The following is a 26420-nucleotide window of genomic DNA, read 5'->3' as shown; positions in this document are numbered from 1 at the left end:
TCAGAGTGGTTGCCAGAAATTCTTAAGGTGACCAGGGCTGTTCTATGGGTGATAGCGGTCAGACCAGTACCGTTAAGCATCAGGAAAGTGAGGGACAAGTTCAGAGCCAGTAGTGGAATCCCCAGGCACTTGGCGGTGGTCGAGCAGATCAGGTTTCTGTCAGCCCCTGAATCAACGTGTGCCTGGAGGTCGTGGGCTGATTGCCATGGATAATGACCACTGGGAGTAGCGGTCGATTGGTAGGGGGCTGATTCTGGACATTGCCCACCAGGGCCCCTAAACTCACTTGTGGGCTCTTCCTTTTAAAGGGCAAGATTGGCAGTAATGCCCCAGCTGTCCACAGTAAAAACATGCCCTCATATCCCGACGGCACTGTTGTTCCTCAGGTGAGATGCGGACTCGGTCTACCTGCATTGGCTCAGCGGAGGGAATGGGAGGCTGAGGGGGAGCAAGACTAGTCCGAGTTCTTTCTTTCACCCGCTGTCTGATCCGGGAGTCAGTATGACTGGCGAGGTCCATGAGACCGGGGAGATCAGGTGGCAGTTCTCATGAGACCAGTTCATCCTTGATGGAGTCTTACAGCCCGTTCAAAAATGCATCAAATAAGGCACTTTCATTCCAGCCACAAGATGCCGCCAAAGTGCAAAACTCAATTGCATAGTCAAAAGCAGACAGGGCGCCCTGCCACAGCCCCATGATTTCTCTTGCTGCCTCTCTGCCAGACAGAGAGCGGTCAAAGGTTCGCCTCATCTCCTCTGTGAAATTCTTGAAGCTGGCGCAGCATGGTGCATTGGCATCCCACATAGCTGTTCCCCACTCCCAAGCTTTGCCAGTGAGGAGAGTGATGGTGTAGGCCACTTGGGAACGCTCTGTGGGGAAGGCCAGTGGTTGAAGCTCAAGGGTTAGCGAGCATTGAGACAAGAATGCTCGGCAGGTACCTGGTTCTCTGTCATATGGCTGTGGGGCAGGAAGTCTCGGCTGCCTGAAGAGTGCTGGAGCAGGAGCTGGAGGAGCGGTAGGCGGAGGGGGTTGTGTAGAAGCAGACATTACTTGAAGCTGTTGTAGCTGAGTGGCAAGAAGATTGAGAATGTTAGAGATGGCGACAAGGTTTTGGTTCACCTGTTGGATGTCCTGTTGGTGGATCCCAAGGAGAGTTCCCTGCTTTTGCACCACTGCTCTTAGCTGGGCAAAATCTTCTGGGTCCATGCTGGCCAGACTATGCTGTCAGAAATTGCAAGCTGAGGTGAAGTGAGGACCCAAGAGCAGACTCAAGACAGGCAGTGTACAGAAAGAAACTTCTTTAATGAAGTACAGGGCAGAGGTACAGTAGGGCTCAGGCAAAATCAGTAGTCAAAGAACAGGCCAAGGGGTCAAAACACAAGAGCAGGCAGGCATGGTTAGGGACAAAAACAGGACAGAAAAATCTTCACAAAAGCTGAAGAAAACAGGGACAAGGGAAACCCAGGCAAAGGAAGCAAAAATACAATCCAAAGGAACAGGCGGGTAAAACGCCGACCTGATGGTGGTGTATACACACACAGCGGCTCCTCTCCGTCCCAACAGAACAGGTGTTTTCATGCTTTTTGTGTTTTAAAACAGCATATATTTGTTCGTCTTTGTTGCGTCCATCAGTCTTAAGGCGCACATGCTCCCATGAGTTTCTGCTCGACATCCACAGAACTATATTCACGAATATAAATCCAGCGGATGCGGAAGTGCTATGCAACTATGGTTTGCTCCAGAGGCCTGCTCAACCACTGACCCCCACTCCTGTATCCAGCCCACAGTGGAGGCGCCACTGGCGGAACATGCGGAAGCAGAAGAGGGGCAAGCACAGAGGTATCCAGGCTAGGCTAGCCCTCACCGGCCGGCTATCCCTACCATCACTCTGGCCAACGTACGCTCGCTGGACAACAAGCTGGATTATGTCCACCTACTCCGCTCATCTTCTGTCACGGAGTAGCACAGTTCAGGTGTAGGTCCACTCATAAATAAACTGGCTCCACCACAGCAGCACTTTAGTGCAAGGTGTTTATTTTAAAAAGTGCACCCAAATAGTCCAACAGTGCAAAGGTGAGGATTGTAAATAAAGCTGGCCAGTAGCAAAATTTACTAAGAAAAAAAAGTACTTTCCTAATGTAACAAATCAAACACGAGAATATTACAAAGCAGTTCAGTTCAGTTCAGTTTAAATTACATCCAACAACTACAGCCACAATCTGCATTACAACTGGTTACCTGAGGCCAAGTTTACATTAGACCGTATCTGTCTCGTTTTCTTCGCGGATGCACTGTCCGTTTACATTAAACCGCCTGGAAACGCCGGGAAACGGGAATCCGCCAGGGTCCACGTATTCAATCCAGATCGTGTCAGCTCCGGTGCTGTGTAAACATTGAGATACGCGGATACGCTGTGCTGAGCTCTAGCTGGCGTTGTCATTGGACAACGTCACTGTGACATCCACCTTCCTGATTCGCTGGCGTTGGTCATGTGACGCGACTGCTGAAAAACGGCGCGGACTTCCGCCTTGCATCACCTTTCATTAAAGAGTATAAAAGTATGAAAATACTGCAAATACTGATGCAAATACTGCCCATTGTGTAGTTATGATTGTCTTTAGGCTTGCCATCCTTCCACTTGCAAGTGGTAAGTGATATGCGCTGGAGTCACACACACAGCGGCTCAGTCCCGAATCACAGCTTGTGCACTTCACTCGTATGCTCTGTGAGCTGTGCAGGGCCGGAGTGCGCACCCTCCAGAGGGCACTCGCTGTTCAGGGCGGAGTGATTTGGAGCGCAGGATGCCTGCGGAGCCGAGTGTATCCGTGTATTGGTGTTGCTGTGTGCACGCAAATCGTGTATTGGTGTTGCTGTGTGCACACTAATCGTTTTAAAAACGTTAATCTGATGATCCGCTGATACGGTCTAATGTAAACATGGGCTGAGTTGGTACTCTGTTGCTTCTCCCTCACTCTCTCTCTCACAGAATGATCAGGGTGAACATTTTAGGCTCTCAACCCCTCCCCCAGGTCATACCATTACATAGTTTTAAATAAATTACCACAAGTAAACATTTTCAGACATAAATAACACAGCCATCAAATAGTTTATCAACAATACCCTGCATAAGCATCCATTTCACAAGTTTATACCCCACAAACACTATTATTTCATTAGTTTGCAAAACACCCCTCAAAACTTGGTTTTGCCCATACCCATGCTGCATTGCGCAGCCCTGACGCTACTGAATTAGCCCTCAGTTACTGTTGCTCGGGTTGGCCTGTCATGGCGGCGTGCAAGCCATTCAAACCTTCCCCAAACAAATGCCGACCGGACTAAAACCCCACAGAAAAGACGGACAAGACAGAAAAAAACAAACAAACACAAGACACGATCAACATTACCTAGACAGCTCAAACAAGTAAGTATATGTTTATTTTAGCGAGCTGTGTTTTTACCACGGTAGGGAAAAAGACATGAGTTTAATTGTATTTGCGTGTGGTTGTGTGTGCATGTGTTTGTTTTCATGTACTGTTGTTTGTTACCGTGTGTGTGTTGCTACTAAAGTCAGGTGTGCACCCCTGCTGTAGTAACTAACTGGGAAAGGGAAAACAGACTTGAAGAGGAGCTAGACAGAGCCCTCTGTCACATCTTCTAAGTGTGTGAGTGAGTGTTGTGTCCTTGTGTTTGTGGAACCATGGCTTAACGACAGCGTCCCGGACTGTGCCATTCAGCTAGCCCGGCTAACATGCTACTGGTCAGACAGAGCACTAGTCGAGGGGGGAAGACTCGTGGTGGAGGACTCTGTGTTTACATCAGTGATGCCTGGTGCCGCGATGCTGTTGTGGTCTGCAAACACTGCTCACCACCGGTGGAGTTTATAATTATTAAGTGCCAGCCATTCTACCTGCCGAGGGAATTTACAGCCATATTGCTCGTAGCAATATACATCCCTCCCGGCTCCAATAGCAAGAGGAGTGAAGCACTGAATGAACTCTATCAGCACATCAGTGAGCAGCAGACAACCCACCCAGATGCTTTCCTCGTCCTGGCTGGGGATTTCAACCATGCAAACCCCAAGAGCGTGTTTCCAAAACTCTATGGACATATCAACTTTCCCACACGTGGAAACAATACTCTGGACAATGTTTACACCATACATAGAGGTGCCTACAAAGCCCTCCCCCACCTTGGGGCCTCAGATCACTCCACTGTTATGCTAATGCCAGCATACAGGCTGCTGGTTAAAGTCACCAAACCAGCTACAAAGCAGGTACGTGTGTGGCCAGAGGGGTCCTCAGAGGCACTCCAGGACTGTTTTTCCACCACTGACTGGAGCATGTTCAGATAGGCGGCCACCTACAACAATACTACAGATCTCCAGGAGTACACGGAGACCGTCACTGCCTACATGAGTAAGTGCATGGACGACGTTACAGTCACCAGAACCATCTCCATTCGGGCAAATCAGAAGCCATGGCTGACAGGGGAAGTTCACAGGCTCCTGAGGGCTCGGAACGCCACCTTCAGAGGTGGCGACAAGGTGGGCCTGAGGACAGCTAGGGCCAACCTGTCATGAGGCATCAGGGTGGCCAAGAGACAGTATTCCAGGAACATTGCTGACTACTTCAGCGACAGCAGAGACACCAGGAACCTGTGGCGGGGGATTCAGACCATCACAGACTACAAGCCCTCGCCACAGACCTGTAATAACTCCACCTCTCTGCTGAATCAGTTGAACGACTTTGCTTGCTTTGAGGCAGACAACAGCACCACGGCACAGAAGACCCCACCACCTCCCGGCGACCAGGTGTTGACGCTGTCCCCAGACAGCGTGAGGAGAGCTCTCAGGACGACAAATGCACAGAAAGCCCCGGGTCCTGATAACATTCCTGGTCGTGTCCTGAGAGACTGTACCGAGGAGCTCACAGATGTCTTTACAGACATCTTCAACATCTCGTTGAGCCAGGCTGTTGTCCCCACATGCCTCAAAGCCACCACCATCATCCTGGTCCCGAAGAAGCCGTCTCCCTCCTGCTTCAATGACTACTGCCCGGTCGCACTCACTCCCATCCTCATGAAGTGCTTCGAGCGGCTAGTCATGCGGCATATCAAGTCTGCCCTCCCCCGCCCTGGACCCTTTCCAGTTTGCATAATCAGTCCAACCGTTCGACCGATGATGCCATCTCCACTGCCCTCCACTTAGCCTTCACCCACCTGGAGACAAAAGACGTGTACGTCAGAATGCTGTTCATAGACTTTAGCTCAGCATTCAACACAATCATTCCTCAGCAGCTCATTCATAAACTGGACCAGCTGGGACTCAACACCTCCCTGTGCAACTGGCTGCTGGACTTCCTGATGGGGAGACCACAGGCTGTACGGGTCGGCAGCAACTCCTCCAGCACCATCACATTGAACACGGGGGCCCCCCAAGGATGTGTGCTGAGCCCCCTCCTCTTCACTCTGCTGACCCACGACTGCACACCAACGTCCAGCTCCAACCTCATCATTAAGTTTGCGGATGACACAACTGTGGTGGGTCTCATCAACACTATCGATGAGACAATCAACAGGAGTGAGGTGAGCCGCTTGGCCATGTGGTGCAAGGACAACAATCTCCGCCTGAACGTGGAGAAGACAAAGGAGATTGTTGTGGACTTCAGGAGAGCGCACACCCAGCATGCTCCACTAACTATTGACGGTGCTGCAGTGGAGAGGGTGAGCAGCACCAAGTTTCTGGGTGTGCACATCTCTGAAGACCTGTCCTGGAGCAACAACACCGCATCACTGGCCAAAAAAGCCCAACAGCATCTGTACTTCCTCCGCAAACTGAGGAGAGCAAGAGCCCCAGCCCCCATCATGCACACATTCTACAGAGGCACCATCAAGAACATCCTGACCAGCTGCATCACCGTATGGTACGGCGCCTGCACCGTGTCCTGCTGCAAGACTCTGCAGCGCATCGTGAGAGCAGCTGAGGGGATCATTGGTGTCTCTCTCCCTTCTCTTAGGGATATCTATAACTCCCGCCTCACCCACAAAGCCATCAGGATTGCAGGTGACCCCACCCACCCATCTCACAGCCTCTTCAGCCTGCTGCCATCGGGGAGGAGACTGCGGAGTCTCCAGGCCAAAACCAGCAGGCTCAAGGACAGTTTCTTTCACCAGGCGGTCAGGAGGCTCAACTCCCTCCATGTTCTGCCCCTCCTCCCCCCTCTGCCCCCTGCCACAGATTCTGCCCATACACCCCCCTGCCCCCCCTTCAGCATCTGACATCATGTCACCCTCACAGTTCCCCCCCCAACACACACACACACACACACACACACACACACTCTCAACATTCATTCGCACACTGAACTCAGGGGCTGCACATTTCACTTTACCTCACTCATTTGCACTATTCCGCACTACCTCACCTTAACAACTATTAGTTTATTGTTTATACTGCTTATTTCATGTTTACCTGCTATACCTCAAGTGCCCTTGACTGTTTATTTTATGTCCTTTTGCTCCAGTTTATATGTATGTATGTATGTATATATATATATATATATATATATATATATATATATATATATATATATTAGTGCAGTCAAGCGATTAAAATATTTAATCGCGATTAATGTCGCGACTGTCATAGTTAACTCGCAATTAATCGCAATTTAATCGCACATTTTTGTCACATGAAAAACCATTGTAATTCTCTTATCAGCATAAAAAAGTGAATGGGCTTGCTTTGTACCAATGTTTTTTGTTTTTTTTATTGCAGAGCATAACACGTCTTGTCACAGCCACTGACATCCATAACTTCCATATTAGATGAGAAAACCAAGGGATAAAAAATAAAGTGCATATCACTGTGAAAATAAAAAAAAATTATTTTACTCTTCATTAGTTTCTTTTGAAGAGAAGTATTTGCCATAAAAGAAGAAAAAAACAGATAAAAATAAAAACATTCATCATACGTTCAAAAACGTTCATCATAGTGTGGCGCTGTATTATCTAATGCTCACTGCTTATAACTCTACACCTACCCGGTGGAGATAAGCTGGGAAACTGAAGACTGAAGGAACAGTATTGAAAAGTATTTTTCCAGTCTCACCTGTGAAAGGTAATCCCATGTGATCTCGTTTGGACGGTAAACCTGTTGGTACAGTTAAACGCAGCGCGCGACAAGCCTCAGCAGGAACTACGGGTGACTCGCAGGGCCAAATTAGAATTTGCGTTAACGGCACTATTTTTTTAATCGCGTTAAATTGAGATCGCGTTAACGCGTTATTATCGCGTTAACTTTGACAGCACTAATATATATATATATATATATATATATATATATATATATATACTGTATAAATATATACACATATATATATATATATATATATATATATATATACACACACACACACACCTGTGAGCGTTTAGTCTATGTCTATTTCTTATCTAGAGTGTTTATACTGTTTATTTCAGTTATTCTATTTTTTTTTATTGCATTGCCTGTTTGCACTGTGGGTCAGAGAGGACTGATATTTCATCTGTGCTGTATGTCGAGCATGTATAGCATATTTGACAATAAACTTGACTTGATGGGGCAAAAACTGGACAGAAAACTAGACAAAAAAATATGGAATAATACAGGTGGGAGGAATCGAGAAGTCACAATACCAAAGGGCTGTAGCGAGGTGAGGAAAGTCTGCAAGAGAGTCTCCAAACAGCTCTTAAGAAGGCCCTGGCTGATGGGAGAGGAGTGGTAGCAGGTGTGGGAGTGCTGCTTCAGGGAAGATGGCCTCCAGCAGGGCAGGACTGAATTCCTGTCCCAGATCCGGCCTGGAGCTGGCATGGAAGTCCCACAAACTCAGGCATGGATGGACTGGACCGGACTGAGACAGAAAAAATCCGAGTCCTCGTCTCCATTTTCCGTGTCCTAATGCAGTTCATGCACAAGTCCGAGTCATCAGTGCTCAAGTCTGAGTCGAGTCACGAGTCCTTAAAATTGGGGCACGAGTCGGACTTGAGTCCAGGTCTCGGTCCTACAGTACTACAGTACTCGAGTGCTACAAGCCTGCTTGTGGCTCAGATTAGCAGCTCAGCATCTATAATTGTTTTATTATTTTTTAATACACAAAATGGTTAATTTAAACTCACTGGCCTCTTTAACAGAGACTTGTTCTTGATTCTAAGATTCCTGCTCTTGGCTGGCAGGAGTGGAGCCTGATGTGGTTTTCTGCTGTTGCATGCTGAGATGCTTTTCTGCTCTACACAGTTGTAAAGAGTGATTATATGAGTTACTATATCCTTCCTGGCAGCTCAAATCAATCTGTCCATTTTCCTCTGACCTCTTTTATAAACAAGGCGTTTGTTTCCACCCACAGAACTGTCACTCACACACTTTTTTGTTTTTCGCACCATTCTTTGTAAACTCTGGAGACTGCTATGTGTGAAAACCCCAGGAGATCAGCAGCTGTCAAGGGATTGGCTGATTAGATAACTCCATAAAATAGCAAGTGTATGGGTGTACCTAATAAAGTGGCCAGCAAGTGTACTTACTGGTGCACTTGGGTTCAAATCACTTTTTCGCTCTAATCAAACTGCACTAGAGTTTGATTGGACCTGGAGCATAATCACCTTGCTCAGATGGTCTTGATCAATGCCCGAGTGTGATAGCTGTTCTGAAACAGCACCAAAGTGGTGCTGGTTTGATTCAAGCAGACTAAACACTGCATATGAGAAAGCAACCTAGGGATGAATATATGGAGGTTGTAAATGTGTCACACATGACTGCATGTTCATTTTTAATGAAGATGGTCTTCGTTTGTCCAGCAAGCTTCATATCTGACTATTGGCTGATGTCCACATGAAAGTAAACCTCCCGCTCACATGACGCATACGTCTAGTGTCAACCTGGTCTGTCTTAATCTTGTCTGTGAACCTTTTTAGCACTGTGTCCTCACATGTACTTGTCTCTGTTTAGATCAAATTACCTGTTTATTGGAAATAATGTATTCATATTGCATTATCCAATCCACTTTTTTTTGTTATATTGGTTTCTTATTGGTCTGGTTACATCATCACATCACCAGGATGTAAATATAATGTGTGATGATCAAGCTTCATGACATCAGAGGTATGAATGAAATACAGAGCAAGATAAATGTCAGGTGAATATCTGTGAAGGATTTTCATCATCCAGATCATTTTGAAATTCTGGGTTATACCGTAGGTTTAAAGGTTCGAAGAGTCCAGTGTGCTATCCGAAGCAAGGTTATGATACACATCCAATTTTTTTTTTGAGGTTAAGCTACAGATCAAGTCACCTTTAGTAGAAAATCAGCATGACCTATATGAATGAAAGCAGACATCCATGTACATTTACGATTATGCATTTGGCAGATATCCTTTTGCAGCTGTTCTTTGTTGTTTGCTTGGAAATAAATACTGTATGCGCATACAGATAATGGAGGGGTGGCACGGTGGTGTAGTGGTTGGCACTGTCGCCTCACAGCAAGAAGGTTCTGGGTTCAAGCCCAGTGGTCGATGGGGGCCTTTCTATGTGGAGTTTGCATGTTCTCCTCGTGTCTGCATGGGGTTTCCTCCGGGTGCTCTGGTTTCCCCCAAAGACATGCAGGTTAGGTTAATTGGTGGCTCTAAATTGACCGTAGGTGTGAGTGTGAATGGTTGTTTGTCTCTATGTGTCAGCCCTGCGATGATCTGGTGACTTGTCCAGGGTGTACCCTGCCTCTCACCCATAGTCAGCTGGGATAGGCTCCAGCTTGCCCATGACCCTGCACAGGATAAGCAGGTATGGATGATGGATGGATGGAGATAAGCTAGAGTCCAGTGATACTAACAAGGCACCAAAATCCACAATCACTGTTTAGTATGAAGACAAGAAACTCAGAATATTATTGTAACGTCATTATCCATGCTTGGGAACCTTTATGATTTACCATTAGCATTTGAAAAATAATCAACAAACTTTTCTTCAATTGCTTTTATCATACATTTTTAATCATAGTTCAACTTTGTAAGCAGTACCATTGTTTATTTCCTTGTTATTTTTCAGGTATCACCACAGTCCTCACCATGACCACTCTGAGCATCAGCGCCCGTCACTCTCTGCCCAAGGTTTCCTACGCTACAGCCATGGACTGGTTTATTGCCGTGTGTTTCGCCTTTGTTTTTTCAGCCCTCATTGAGTTCGCTGCTGTGAACTATTTCACCAATGTGCAAGCGGAACGAGCGAAGAAGAAGGCAGCCAAGAACGCGGCCGCTGCAGCTGCCAAGAGCTCCATGCCATCAGGCAAGGGCAAGGACTCTGAGGAGATTCTACAGGTGAGTACAGTAAGCCAGTATATATCGCTAGATCGTGAACATTGCTGTTTCATTTGTCATTAGCAATGTACATCAGTTATCTTATTGAGCAAAAATTAAATAAAACCACACACTGTAATGTGATGGATTGAGGGGTTAAAGGTCAGTTAGGTTGTTCTAACCTTCTGGATAGGTTTATTTTTCTAATGTACAGTACTATGCAAAAGTCTCAGGCACCCTATTTTTTTCATACAAACTTTGTTATAGATTTCTATTTTATGACTTCTGCATTACCGAGTCAGTACAAAAATATTTTAGAGTCCCAAACGTTCATTTTCCAGCATGAAATTAAATGTTACAGGAAAAAAAGTGTGTATCTGAGCAGCATATTTCATAAGAGACCACTTTTCAAATTAAAAAAGAAAACATAATGAAAGCCACTGGGTTCTGGTGCAAAACTTTAGAAGCAAGTGTGACAAAGTGTCCAGAAGAACTGTGGCTGATTCTGTTAGATGCTCAGTAAAACCTACAGCTCATTTCCTTATCAAACTGAGCTCATTGTACCTGAGACTACTTTTTTTTTTTAAAGTAAAGGGTCGTCTCACACCAAATATTGACTTTGTTTCATTTATTATGGCTTACTGCTGTTTATAGTATTTTTAATATTGAAACATTTAAATTCATTATTTTTTTACGCCATTTTTGGTCTACAGCATTTCTTTGCATGTGTCTAAGACTCTTGTACAGTACTGTGCCAGTCAGAAGGCAAGATGATCTGACTGGAAAGTCTATTTGATAGTATGTGTGTTAGAAATAATTGACTTTTTCCTCCACATATTTTTAAAGAATATATCTCATTGACTATTGTATTAATTTTATATTACATTGATCAGATCAGAGACTTATAAAAAAAATTATTTTTGAGATTGGTGCTGTCAGAGCTTTATGTGGAGAAAGTGCTAATAAGGAATGATTGCAGGCTGATGGTGGTTTAGTGGACCACCATATGGCTAACAGATTAATGGGGTTGCCTTGGCAACGGAGGCAAGGCACATCTGTAACGACTTCTGCTAAGCTACAGATAGAAGAAGGGAAACCAATACTCCTTTTCTCGACAGGGATAGAAATATGGGATTTATAAGATAGTATAACAGTTTGCAATTTCTTTCCCCTCTCCCTTATTCTGTAAAAAAAGAAAAAAAGAGACAATAAGCAGTGCTGCTTTTCTAGATGTTTCGATAATTAGTGCTTTTAATACTAGTCATAGGAGAATTTAAGGTGATAAAATGTACTGCACAGACATACTCTACCCTCAGAGGTATAAAGGATCTAATAAAGGCTGTAAATTCCAGCTGCTGACATTTATGTTGTACAAACACAAAGATTGACGCAGGTTGGTGCTCTAATCATCAACACTGCATCTTTCACACTGTGACACCCAAAGGGTGTCCTCCAGGTTTGAACCCATATCAATCAGGGACACATGTTTTCAGTGCATCAGTAACCCACGTACAAGCTTACAGTGCCTTCCATAATCATTGGCACCTTCCAAAAATTAGCAAACATCAATGTGTGAAAAAAAAATCGATTCAAACAACAGGAGAAATTATTCTATTGTTCTAACAAAAAAAATTCCCATTAGAACTATATTTTTGATAATAGTATTATGTTTCTCAGAAATATTCCATCCATCCATTATCCGTAGCCGCTTATCCTGTGCAGGGTCTCAAATGAGCTGGAGCCTATCCCAGCTGACTATGGGCGAGAGGCGGGGTACACCCTGGACAAGTCGCCAGGTCGTCGCAGGGCCGACACCTAGAGACAAACAACAATTCACACTCACATTCACACCTACGGTCAATTTAGAGCCACCAATTAGCCTAATCTGCATGTCTTTGGACTGTGGGGGAAACCGGAGCACCCGGAGGAAACCCACACAGACACGGGGAGAACATGCAAACTCCACACAGAATGGCTCCCATCGGCCGCTGGGCTCAAACCCAGAACTTTCTTGCTGTGAGGTGATAGCACGAACCGCTACACCACTGTGCCGCCATCTTAGAAATGTATGAGCAAAAATGATTGATACCCATACAAAATATCTATCTACCCAAACAAATTGGCATTATGAGATTTTTTTTTTCTTTTTTCCCCCTACTTTTTTCCAATTTTTAGTCCTCTGGGGCAAATGGATTCAAACTTCCCACTTCCCTCATTTTTAAAACTTTCTGCCGTTTATATTAGGGAAAAAAAGACAACTGCTCTTTTGGCATATTTTTGCATTCTGTTAAAATGTGGAGCACCTACGCAAAATGTGTTCAGGCTCTCAGGTCTGAAATGGTCATTGAATTTTTTTTTTTGTATTTTCCATCTCACCTCCTCTTCACCTGCAATTCGCCCAACAGTTTGAATACCTCTCTACCTTTCAGGTATAAATATGCGTTTCATAAAGAACAGTCAAAAGATCAGTTTTAGAATTGCACAGTCTGGTTTATTTTTGCGACTGTCAAGTTTCAGAATCAACCGTTAGATTCAGTGTTCATAATAATAAGCTGTTTGGATGTGTTGCAAGAAAGAAGCCGTTCCTTAGAGCATCTCTCAAAATGCAGTGCCTCAGTTTCATCAAGCATCATTACAACTACAATTGGCATAATGTTAAAATGAAACTCTTTGATCACGCAAACTATTAGCATGTTTGGCAACAAAAGGAAACTGGAGATAAAGATAGCCTCGAGATCACCATGGGATTACTGTAGATGGTACCATTCATACACCTTAAAAATGAATGTAGATGTTCCTCCTTGGATAGATTCAAGTCTGAACAGTTTGGTGCGAGAGACTTAGAGTTAAAACTCTAATGATACTCATATTCAAGTTACTTTTAAGGCACTTAACACTGCTTGAATTTATAGTATACAGCTATGGAAGAGAAATTATTTATATTTGTGCTTTTTGGTGTCACCCAGCCATGGATGAGTTCCCTTTTGAGTCTGCTTCCTCTTGAGGTTTCTTCCTCTTGTCGCCTCGGGGAGTTTTCCCTTGCCACTTTTGCCTCTGTCTTGCTCATGAGTGATAATTCAAATTTTGTGTCTGGATTTGTGTCTACCTACTTTGTGACAATGTCCATTGTTAAAAGTAGTATACAGTTGTGGTCAGAAGTTTACATACAGTGACATGAATGTCATCTTGTATATGAATGTCATGGCAATATTTGGGCTTTTAGTAATTTTGTTGAACTATTCTTTTTCTGTGGCAGAATGTACAGCATACAGCTTTAATTTAAAAAAAGAACACTAGAATTTGGTGCACAAATTTTAATTTTTGTTGGGTTTTCTGAAGTCAACAGAGGGTTAAAATTATACATACAGGGTCAAAAATATGCATACAGCACACCTAATATTTGGGTAAAATGTCTGTTCGCAAGATTTACTTTGACCAAACATTTTTGTTTACCATGAACAAGCTTCTGGCAGAATTCTGGTTGGATATTTCATGACTCTTCATGGTAGAATTGGTAGAGTTCAATTAATTTTTTTTTCTTGGCATGGACTCGACTGGGCGGCACGGTGGTGTAGTGGTTAGCGCTGTCGCCTCACAGCAAGAAGGTCCGGGTTCGAGCCCCGTGGCCGTCGAGGGCCTTTCTGTGCGGAGTTTGCATGTTCTCCCCGTGTCTGTGTGGGTTTCCTCCGGGTGCTCCGGTTTCCCCCACAGTCCAAAGACATGCAGGTTAGGTTAACTGGTGACTCTAAATTGACCGTAGGTGTCAATGTGAGTGTGAATGGTTGTCTGTGTCTATGTGTCAGCCCTGTGATGACCTGGCGACTTGTCCAGGGTGTACCCTGCCTTTCGCCCGTAGTCAGCTGGGATAGGCTCCAGCTTGCCTGTGATCCTGTAGAACAGGATAAAGCGGCTAGAGATAATGAGATGAGATGAGATGAGATGAGATGAGATGAGATGAGATGAGATGGACTCGACTTATAAGCATGGTCCATATATTTTCAATAGGGTTGAAGTCAGGACTTGTTTTAAGGTTAAAGTGCATATCACACGTAAATTCAGGAGCAAGATCAATGTAATTCTCTTATTTTATATTAAACTTTGGTCAAATATCTGTAACATTCTGCAGTCTCTGCAATTTCTTTGCCTTGCGCAATACCAGAAAAATTCTGTTGAAATCAAGCCATTTGAGGCAAATTGGTCCGCCTCTGAAAAAACTTGGCATTTGAATTTCCCGGCAAACATTTTCGTGACGTCATCTGTGGGACGCCTCCCTCTGAATCCTACATCAGCGCTGGTTTGTTTATGAGAAAACGACCTGGTGGTTTTCTGCAAATTTCTTCAACGTTATCGCGTAATTATTAAAATGGTGAACAGATGTATCGTAGGAGGGTGTAGCAACACCAATCTTGATGGGATTAGTACTCATCGTTTTCCAAAAGACCGGACAATGAGAGAGAAATGGGAGCACTTGGTCCACACAGGCTGTGCACTGAAACCGTGCAAAGCTTGCGCAGCCTGCTGGCGCTTCCACAGGTAATGTCACGAATCTGGCTCCAGACTCCCTTGGGATTTTTCCAGACGCGTTTTGTTATTTTATTTTTTTCTGCTGTAGACAGATGGTCTTGTGCAAAATTACCGTTCTGGATGAGTGTGTAAAGGGACATACTTTCATATAAAAAAACACAAAATTGGTCCAGAATATGCACTTTAATGTTAGGCTGAATGTTATCCTCCACACCTAGCTCTGATGCGTGTTTGGGTTCATTGTCCTGTTGTAACTCCCAGGTCCCAAGTCCCAAGTCATGTTCAAGTTTCTGATGGTTTATGCTGAAGAATTCTGAGGTAGTCCTCCTTTTTCATTATTCTATCCACTTTGTGTAATGAACCAGTTCCTCTAGCAGCAAAACAGCCCCAGAGCATGGTGATCCTACCACCACCACCAGCTGGTACAGTGTTCCTCTGTACATGGTAGTCATTGTGGCCAGACAACTCAATCTTTGTCTCATCTGACCATACAGCTATCCTCCAGAAAGCTTTTTCTTTGTCTATTTGGTCAGCTTCAAACTTTAGTTAAAGCATATACACAGAGCCATGGCCTCACTTTCGTTTATAAGTGCCTTGAGACCTCAAGAATGGCACAGGAATAGTTTTAAGCATTAACAATAAATCTAATATACAACCCCGATTCCAAAAAAGTTGGGACAAAGTACAAATTGTAAATAAAAACGGAATGCAATAATTTACAAATCTCAAAAACTGATATTGTATTCACAATAGAACATAGACAACATATCAAATGTCGAAAGTGAGACATTTTGAAATTTCATGCCAAATATTGGCTCATTTGAAATTTCATGACAGCAACTCATCTCAGAAAAGTTGGGACAGGGGCAATAAGAGGCTGGAAAAGTTAAAGGTACAAAAAAGGAACAGCTGGAGGACCAAATTGCAACTCATTAGGTCAATTAGCAATAGGTCATTAACATGACTGGGTATAAAAAGAGCATCTTGGAGTGGCAGCGGCTCTCAGAAGTAAAGATGGGAAGAGGATCACCAATCCCCCTAATTCTGCGCCGACAAATAGTGGAGCAATATCAGAAAGGAGTTCAACAGTGGAAAATTGCAAAGAGTTTGAACATATCATCATCTACAGTGCATAATATCATCAAAAGATTCAGAGAATCTCGAAGAATTTCTGTGCGTAAGGGTCATGGCCGGAAAACCATACTGGGTGCCCGTGATCTTCGGGCCCTTAGACGGCACTGCATCACATACAGGCATGCTTCTGTATTGGAAATCACAAAATGGGCTCCGGAATATTTCCAGAGAACATTATCTGTGAACACAATTCACCGTGCCATCCGCCGTTGCCAGCTAAAACTCTATAGTTCAAAGAAGAAGCCGTATCGAAACATGATCCAGAAGCGCAGACGTCTTCTCTGGGCCAAGGCTCATTTAAAATGGACTGTGGCAAAGTGGAAAACTGTTCTGTGGTCAGACAAATCAAAATTTGAAGTTCTTTATGGAAATCAGGGACGCCGTGTCATTCGGACTAAAGAGGAGAAGGACGACCCAAGTTGTTATCAGCGCTCAGTTCAGAAGCCTGCATCTCTGATGGTATGGAGTTGCATTAGTGCGTGTGGCATGGGCAGCTTACACATCTGGAAAGACACCATCAATGCTGAAAGGTATATCCAAGTTCTAGAGCAACATATGCTCCCATCCAGACGATGTCTCTTTCAGGGAAGACCTTGCATTTTCCAACATGACAATGCCAAACCACATACTGCATCAATTACAGCATCATGGCTGCGTAGAAGAAGGGTCCGGGTACTGAACTAGCCAGCCTGCAGTCCAGATCTTTCACCCATAGAAAACATTTGGCGCATCATAAAATGGAAGATACAACAAAAAAGACCTAAGACAGTTGAGCAACTAGAATCCTACATTAGACAAGAATGGGTTAACATTCCTATCCCTAAACTTGAGCAACTTGTTGCCTCAGTCCCCAGACGTTTACAGACTGTTGTAAAGAGAAAAGGGGATGTCTCACAGTGGTAAACATGGCCTTGTCCCAACTTTTTTGAGATGTGTTGTTGTCATGAAATTTAAAATCACTTAATTTTTCTCTTTAAATGATACATTTTCTCAGTTTAAACATTTGATATGTCATCTATGTTCTATTCTGAATAAAATATGGAATTTTTAAACTTCCACATCATTGCATTCCGTTTTTATTTACAATTTGTACTTTGTCCCAACTTTTTTGGAATCGGGGTTGTAGTAATTGCCTGAGCCCAGCGGTAATGGCGGAATATACAGCATGGAGGAAAGGGAATGAGTGGAGCAGCTGTCTTATTTCTAAACTGGATATTGCTGCCATCTCGCCCTTACATGGAAGAAGTGAATGAATGGAGAACTGAACAAACAACTGAAAGTCAGATTGTTTCAAAAACAGTCGGTCTTCAAGAAGTGAGAACACAGACGGGTAAGCTCCGACTCTCATTTAGATAAAAAAACCCAACACGTTGTTTACCTGCGTTTAGATAAATACATGTAACTTGTACTGTGTATTTAAGTTACCGGTATAAGATTATTTAATTTGCTTCAGAATGTGATTGTCTCAGTTCATCAGATTATTTAATTAGCCCTTTACGTTTTATCAGTGAAAATGCATGCATGTACACGTATGTTGCATAAATTATAACACCTATCCTGTTTTCATGAGAGTCAACCCACAATCAATGAAGTCAAATCAGTCTCAGCTGAGCAAGTCAGTAACAGTATTTCTTACTTTCACCATAAATTTTTATTTATATGACTTTGGTCTATAGCTGTAAAAGGCCTTGGCCTTAAAACCGGTTCCTGCTGTGATGTCACGCACTCAGGGCTGGCTGGCTCAGCGGGGCAGCTTGAATGCCAACTTTGTGGTCGATTTTAACTCTCGAAAATATCTATTTTTTTATTCCCATTTATGCAGCATACAAGAGTCAAGGATGGAGATACTATCCACTCAGAAATTTATTTTAAAATAAAGGCTCTGCGTATCTCCTTTAAGCTTGAAGGTGTCAATTTTGGAGCGGGGGTTATTTCTCGGATAGCAGCCTCTTAGTCCATGGTGATCTGAACTGTAGACAGTGAACCATCAGCTTCCAGTTCATGGCAGAGCTGTGCCATGGTGGTTCCCAGGTTGTTCCTGACCATCCAAACCAATTTCCTTTCAGCTGAGGGTAACAGTTTGAGTTTTATTGAAGCAAAGTGGCTTGGCAAAGTGAATACACTTCACAATAACTTGGATACAAATGTTTGAACTGATCTTGGAATTTGCAGTTGTTTAGAAATGACTCCAAGAGACATTCCAGAGTTGTGTATATCTGTGATCCTCTTTCTCAGATCTGCACTGAGCTCCTTGGACTTTCCCATTGTATTGTGTGTTGGTCAACCCAGTGAGTGCTGTAAACAAACCCTTTTTATAAAGGCACAGAGAAGCTACCAGCTGTAGTCAATCATGATTACTAACAGGAAGTTAAGAGACCTCAGCCTTGGCAAGATAAGAGACATTTTGGAAGTTTCAGCACCTCTGAATTAATAATCTAAGTGACCATATGTAAATTTTTACCCTGTATGTATAATTTTGTCCCTGTGTTGATTTCAGAAAACCCAAAGAAAATTAAAACTTGTGCACCAAATTCTAGTGTTTTTTTTTATTAAAGATGTATGCTGTACAATCATTCTGCCACAGAAAAAGAACAGTTCAAAGAAACTACTGAAAGATCAAATATCGCCATGACATTCATATCAAGCCTCAACACCAGGCATTGCCCGAATGCCCAATTTGCCTGACCAAGACATTCGGGCAGAAATATTTTCGCAAGTTAGGCCCGTTCGGGCACATCTATGGTCGGCTTCTTTAAGCACAAAAATGATTTTCGAGCGAGTACATTACAGAAAACAAGACATATTAACCAGCATCCTTGCCTCCCCTGTGATCATCATTTTGCTTTTTTCTTCCCGATTTGTAACGGCGATTCAGATTGGCTCACTTCAGGCGCACGTGTGCACTTGTGCTTTTCATCACAGAACAAGACAAGCGAAGATGTCTGGCATCTCTTGTCTGAAGAAAACTACAGCTAAAAAAGCTCTACTGCCAGATTACTTGGATAATCTTAGTCAGAAAGAAGTGAAGGATAGATATATGCGGAAATTAGAGTTTATTAGTGGTTATGATCTGTACAAAATTCCTCAAAACGAAGGGAGTGATGGTGTAGATTAGTGGCCTAGCGTTAGCATTAGCTACTTGTTGGAATATGCCTTCTTTTTCCTGAAATGTCCCAACACGGAACAGTTAAAAAAAAAAAAAACTACAAAAGCAAGAAAACCTTCTTTGTGTCAAGACTGTTTCCCGACATCAGCTTTTGGGAACAGAGTCACTACGTTTACATGCACATCCAAATCGAGCTACTGTCAGTAATCGAGCAAAGGGTCCCAGCAGGGGTGCCAGAGAAATCCAATCCTACATGCACAGTGTTTAAATCGAGCTATTGTTATGAGGTGCATTGTGCACCCGAGCCACAGGTGGCGCTACACGCCCCATCGTGTTGGTACACTTCCGGTTGTCGTCATGAAGAAGAGCTATTCAAGAGTATAAACAAAGTGACTACAGGCGGAAATTAGCATGTACTGCTATAACCTGGGACAGACATCTGTCCTTACCACAAGGATAATGTTTAATTTGTACACTGTCCCTTTTAAAAATAAAATAAACTCTAAACTCTAAGAAGAGTGTTTGTAGTTTGTATGTACGAACAGAAGTGTTCCTAATAAAGTGGGCGGCTAAGGTGAAGTGTCATGCCGACCGAGGCTGTTTTTTTTTTTTTTTTCCCGACCGAGGCTGTTGTGTTTCCCGCTTGTGGTCTCGTCACTTGTCACTTCTGGAAGGGGCAGTGCTGAAGTAAGTAGCTGGACTGCGTGGCTCGATAGGGTATACATGCACTAAGTAGCTCGGCAAAAATCGCATAATCTAGGTCGTGTAGCTCGATTGCGAGAAATCAAGTTCGATTCAATTTAAGCCTAGCTAAGGTGTTTACATGCCATTTAGAGCTTCGATTTCAGACGAGCTACGGCACAAAATTCGATTTTCTCTATGTGCATGTAAACGCACTGACTGTTGTGAAAGCCAAAGCATTTACCTTCAAAGGACTCCGACCTGAACTGTGGGCTAGATGGTATTCCTGCCCCTCCATGTCTCAGCAACCCCAAGGACATGTAGTTGCAGAGCTATCTGCACTATATCTTTTATACAGTGATGCTTATTATTGTTAAAACAATATCTGAAGTGTTATTTGTAAAATAACAAAATATCTTGCTCTAGACTTTCAAAAAATGTTGTAAGATTTTATTTTAATTTTACTTAATAGCGTATGGTACAATAATTACAAATGCTAACAGAATCAGCACATTCCAGTTGTAGCTATAGTCATATAGTAACTATAATCATTCTTGTACACAGCAAATTCCTCAGTGTTGAATTAACACTTTCAGAGTTAATTTGGGTCCAATTGGACCTATATAAACACTCTGGGTGTTAATTCAACACTGCGGATTTTGCTGTGTAATAATAAAAGCTAGTGGTAAGTTATTCAGTGAATGGAAAGACATGCTTTTGTGTCTCAAATAGTAAACCATACCCTCTACAGTAAATATCTATCATTTATATAGTGAATTATCCCATAGATAAATCTATCTAGGCGGCACGGTGGTGTAGTGGTTAGCGCTGTCGCCTCACAGCAAGAAGGTCCTGGGTTCGAGCCCCGGGGCCGGCGAGGGCCTTTCTGTGCGGAGTTTGCATGTTCTCCCCGTGTCCGCGTGGGTTTCCTCCGGGTGCTCCGGTTTCCCCCACAGTCCAAAGACATGCAGGTTAGGTTAACTGGTGACTCTAAATTGACCGTAGATGTGAGTGTGAATGGTTGTCTGTGTCTATGTGTCAGCCCTGTGATGACCTGGCGACTTGTCCAGGGTGTACCCCGCCTTTCGCCCGTAGTCAGCTGGGATAGGCTCCAGCTTGCCTGCGACCCTGTAGAAGGATAAAGCGGCTAGAGATAATGAGATGAGATGAGATAAATCTATCTTACCCCATTTATCATGGACATTAGCTCATCATGCATGTGTAGATGAGGAGGACAGATTGTTTAATTTTCTCCTAAATGCAATGGCAAACTGAATGATGAGACAGTACTGTAGTACACACTTCTGTTTTATAATGCTTTTAGTTTTATAATTCATCTTTGCAATATTGCTAGTCATTGTTTTAGACAAAACAAAGTGTGTTTTGTGTCCTAAACTCTATAAAAAGACATATTATGTACTAGTACCATACGTTAAGTCTTACATATATGATACTGATTTGTGTTTCATGATTTCAGGGTTTGTCTTGTTCTTTTGTTGCAGAAATAAATCTTTTTAAAAATATATTTTTTAATTTACTTTTGTCTAAATAACTCAATTATATCCCTAGAAACGGGGGGGGGGGGGGTTGCAGGCAAGCTGGAGCCTATCCCAGCTGACTACGGGCGAAAGGCGGGGTACACCCTGGACAAGTCGCCAGGTCATCACAGGGCTGACACATAGACACAGACAACCATTCACACTCACACCTGCGGTCAATTTAGAGTCACCAGTTAACCTAACCTGCATGTCTTTGGACTGTGGGGGAAACCGGAGCACCCAGAGGAAACCCACGCGGACACGGGGAGAACATGCAAACTCCACACAGAAAGGCCTTCGCTGGCCACGGGGCTCGAACCCAGACCTTCTTGCTGTGAGGCGACAGTGCTAACCACTACACCACCGTGCCGCCCTTGGGACAAAGTACAAATTGTAAATAAAAACAGAATGCAATAATTTACAAATCTCAAAAACTGATATTGTATTCACAATAGAACATAGACAACATATCAGATGTCGAAAGTGAGACATTTTGAAATTTCATGCCAAATATTGGCTCATTTGAAATTTCATGACAGCAACACATCTCAAAAAAGTTGGGACAGGGGCAATAAGTGGCTGGAAAAGTTAAAGGTACAAAAACGGAACAGCTGGAGGACCAAATTACAACTCATTAGGTCAATTGGCAATAGGTCATTAACATGACTGGGTATAAAAAGAGCATCTTGGAGTGGCAGCAGCTCTCAGAAGTAAAGATGGGAAGAGGATCGCCAGTCCCCCTAATTCTGCGCCGACAAATAGTGGAGCAATATCAGAAAGGAGTTCGACAGTGTAAAATTGCAAAGAGTTTGAACATATCATCATCTACAGTGCATAATATCATCAAAAGATTCAGAGAATCTGGAAGAATCTCTGTGCGTAAGGGTCAAGGCCAGAAAACCATACTGGGTGCCCATGATCTTCGGGCCCTTAGACGGCACTGCATCACATACAGGCATGCTTCTGTACTGGAAATCACAAAATGGGCTCAGGAATAATTCCAGAGAACATTATCTGTGAACACAATTCACCGTGCCATCCGCCATTGCTAGCTAAAACTCTATAGTTCAAAGAAGAAGCCGTATCTAAACATGATCCAGAAGTACAGACATCTTCTCTGGGCCAAGGCTCATTTAAAATGGACTGTGGCAAAGTGGAAAACTGTTCTGTGGTCAGACAAATCAAAATTTGAAGTTTTTTTATGGAAATCAGGGACGCCGTGTCATTCGGATTAAGAGGAGAAGGACGACCCAAGTTGTTATCAGTACTCAGTTCAGAAGCCTGCATCTCTGATGGTATGGGGTTGCATTAGTGCATGTGGCATGGGCAGCTTACACATCTGGAAAGACACCATCAATGCTGAAAGGTATATCCAGGTTCTAGAACAACATATGCTCCCATCCAGACGACGTCTCTTTCAGGGAAGACCTTGCATTTTCCAACATGACAATGCCAGACCACATACTGCATCAATTACAGCATCATGGCTGCGTAGAAGAAGGGTCCGGGTACTGAACTGGCCAGCCTGCAGTCCAGATCTTTCACCCATAGAAAACATTTGGCGCATCATAAAATGGAAGATACAGCAAAAAAGACCTAAGACAGTTGAGTGTTGTCATGAAATTTAAAATCACCTAATTTTTCTCTTTAAATGATACATTTACTCAGTTTAAACATTTGATATGTTATCTATGTTCTATTCTGAATAAAATATGGAATTTTGAAACTTCCACATCATTGCATTCCATTTTTATTTACAATTTGTACTTTGTCCCAACTTTTTTGGAATCGGGGTTGTATGTGTATGTATATATGTGTGTGTGTGTGTGTATATATATATGCGGCACGGTGGTGTAGTGGTTAGCGCTGTCGCCTCACAGCAAGAAGGTCCAGGTTCGAGCCCCATGGCCGACGAGGGCCTTTCTGTGTGGAGTTTGCATGTTCTCCCCTTGTCCGTGTGGGTTTCCTCTGGGTGCTCCGGTTTCGCCCAAAGACATGCAGGTTAGGTTAACTGGTGACTCTAAATTGACTGTAGGTGTGGATGTGAGTGTGAATGGTTGTCTGTGTCTATGTGTCAGCCCTGTGATGACCTGGCGACTTGTCCAGGGTGTACCCCGCCTTCCGCCCATAGTCAGCTGGGATAGGCTCCAGCTTGCCTGCGACCCTGTAGAACAGGATAAAGCAGCTAGAGATAATGAGCTGAAAATGTTCTAATGGACCAAATTACCTCTACAAGATTACATCACATTACATTACAGGCATTTAGCAGATGCTCTTATCCAGAGCGATGTCCAACATACCCAGAGCAGCCTGGGGAGCAATTGGGGGTTCGGTGCCTTGCTCAAGAGCACTTCAGCCGTTTCTGCTGGTCCAGGGTATCAAACTAGCAACCTTTTGGTCCCAAAGCTGCTTCTCTAATTTAATGGCCATGACCCCCCCCCCCCCCCCCCCCCCCAAGTGTTTCCAACCTTATTAAACATTACAGGAAGAAATCCAGAGCTGTTATTCTGTCCAGGGTCAGAGTCACAAGATTATATTTTGATATAAAAAACAGTCTTTTGTAGAAAAGCAAACACTATTTAAAAAATACTTTACGCAAACCAATACAATGTTTCCCTGTATGATTCGACTCAAAATACCAATTATTGCATATTATTACTGACTAATTTGTGTTCATTTTCATGAAGGGCAGCATTAATTCTGTACATAGACATTCAGTGTAGTTTGGAGTGTGCAGTATGGAGTCGTGCATTTCTCTCCCTGTCCCTTTGTATGGTGATGTAAGCTGTGTGGTTAGTACAGTTCCACACGCCTCCACGTTGCTCCCACTGACAGTAGAATAACACATGCAAAAGCTTCTTACTGATGCATATGCATGAAAACAGGCCTGTGCACATCTACTGGGGTGGATGCCTGAATAGACACACACAGTTTACTGTAGAGTCATTTGCATTTGAATAAAAGTCTTTTCTTGTCTTGCTTAATGCCTTTTCATTTCTTATGAAAGCACACCAAGTATTTAGCTGCATGTGAAATATTGTAAGTAAATAATAACTCGCTATAGCTTAAGTAATGTATATAAATAATTAAGGTACCATTCAGTTGTGAGGTTAGACATTAAATGTGAGAGATCCATGCTCCCATCTTAGATTCCTGAGTTCGATTCCTGAGTTGGAATTCCTGTCTTTTGCATGTACTCCCCAAGTACATGCGGTTTCCTCTGGGTTCTTTGGTTTCTTCAATTTTCACAAAATATGGCCAGGATAACTTACCTCTAGGTGTGTGTGTGTATGGGGGGGGGTCCTGCACTGGACTGGCATCCCATCCAGGGTTTACTCCCAAGCGTTCCTGGGATAGACTCTGGGTCAACAGTGACCCTGACCAGAATAAAGTGGTTACTCAAGAGATGTATAAAGTACTAATGTTTAAAGGAAGTTAAATGAATAATATCATGTTACAAAAAAAAAGAAAGAAAAATGTTAATGACTGATGAAATGGTGCTGTTTTATCACAATAATGTTGATGAGATTTTTGGGGGAGATAATAAAAACTGGAATACAGGAATAGTTAAAAGGTCTCTTGCTTGTTCTTAGCTAAACACCATGTCTTTTGATTTCTCCCACAGCAAAACTCAGACACTAATGGCAACCTACGCAAACGTGTAAACTCTACGACTCAGTCTCAGCCCGACCCTAAGGGCAGCCAAAGAAATGAATCCTGCATCAGGAGCTCTATGGCCATGTCCAAAGAGCTCCAGACAAGCCAATTATCCTCCAGCTCAAGCACAACAGGCAGCTCCTCAGGCCAAACACGACTCCATCCCAAATCCTTCAGCCAATCCAAAACACTCACTCTGGCTTCAGCTTCCAAAACCACTCCCCCTGCGCCGCCTTCAACGCCAACAGTCCCTGAGCGCTCGTCAGCCAACACACCCACCGGCTCTGGCTCTCTACACCATCTCCTAGCCCCGAAGTTGGAGAATATACAGAAAACGGATGCAAAGGCTGCATCCAGTGCTCAGCCAGCAGCTTCTACAGGCGGGGCCAGCAAAATTGACAAGTATGCACGCATCCTTTTCCCAGTGTCTTTTGGGGCATTTAACATGGTGTACTGGGTGGTATACTTATCCAAAGACACCATGGAAGCAAAAGGAGCCTAATCACAGAATTTTCTGATTTTGTCATATTTCTTAAAGCCAAACAGACGATAAAGACTGCAAGATCGCTCCAAGGATCATGTCAATCAAAATCAAGACAATTTCTTGAATTTTCTTTCAATGAATGGACAAACAAAACAGCCTGGAAAAGCACCTCAGAAGATCATCTGGGTAACATGATTCAGAAATCTTTTCAAGGTCGTCAATGAGTCCTTTCACAGAATGAGCATGTGGATATATATTTTTTAAAAAAAGTCTTAGATTTACTGGCCCTTTTATAACTGGTCATAAAATGGCAGGCACATTTATTGTCAAGCACGTAGGTGTAGGGATATTGCCACTGAAAATGGAAACATAAAAAGAAAAAACATAACAATTTCATCTATTTTTCTCTTAGTATGTGTGTTTTCTGGCAAATCTCCTTCTAAATCACAATTTGTTTTCATGCTGAGACACATTTATGTATGTGTTAACAGTTAGCAGGCTGTCTGATAGATTGTCAGCAGCGAGGAGTTTTCTCATGAGGAACTTGGTTTGTGTGGGTGGATATCTGACGATCAATAGCAGATCTGTGTGCATGTCTTTTATTTCTCTCAAGATAGTCAAAGGAGAATTCACTAGCTAGTTTATAATTTATTTCCTTTTAACTTTAAGTAAAGTGCTTGTTAATTTTTGCATTATATGTTGCACAGACATTTTGACAATCATGTCCACAAATTAAACAGCCACCTTGCACCAGTTTGCACCACAATATTTTTGTTAGTTTTTACAAATCCCTTATGATATTTTAATTTTCATCCCTTATGTAGTGGTTTAGTGGAGGTGTGTAACAGTGATGGCAAATGGCAGCATGGATAAATATACAGATCCAGAATCACATACGAGTAGGAAGCATTGATGAGTGCTTCGAGTGTCCATACTAACATTATATACAATATTATTCTATCCACATTCACTGTATAGG

The 26420-nt window shown here is 43.2% G+C and overlaps 1 protein-coding gene across 1 annotated transcript in view; it reads left to right on the top strand.

The window, feature by feature from the left end:
- The window catches only part of gabra4 (gamma-aminobutyric acid type A receptor subunit alpha4), an 80070-nt gene extending 54289 nt beyond the window's left edge, over positions 1 to 25781 (top strand). The window contains exons 8-9 of the mRNA XM_060927907.1: positions 10070 to 10338; positions 24926 to 25781. Coding sequence (XP_060783890.1) covers positions 10070 to 10338; positions 24926 to 25459 — 803 coding nt within the window. The 3' untranslated portion in view covers positions 25460 to 25781. The remainder of the gene's footprint in view (positions 1 to 10069; positions 10339 to 24925) is intronic.
- The last annotated feature ends 639 nt before the right edge of the window (positions 25782 to 26420 follow it).

This window comes from Neoarius graeffei, chromosome 8 (genome assembly GCF_027579695.1).
Source record: "Neoarius graeffei isolate fNeoGra1 chromosome 8, fNeoGra1.pri, whole genome shotgun sequence".
Classification (NCBI taxonomy): Eukaryota; Metazoa; Chordata; class Actinopteri; order Siluriformes; family Ariidae; genus Neoarius; species Neoarius graeffei.
This window is presented reverse-complemented; position numbering and strand designations above follow the sequence as displayed.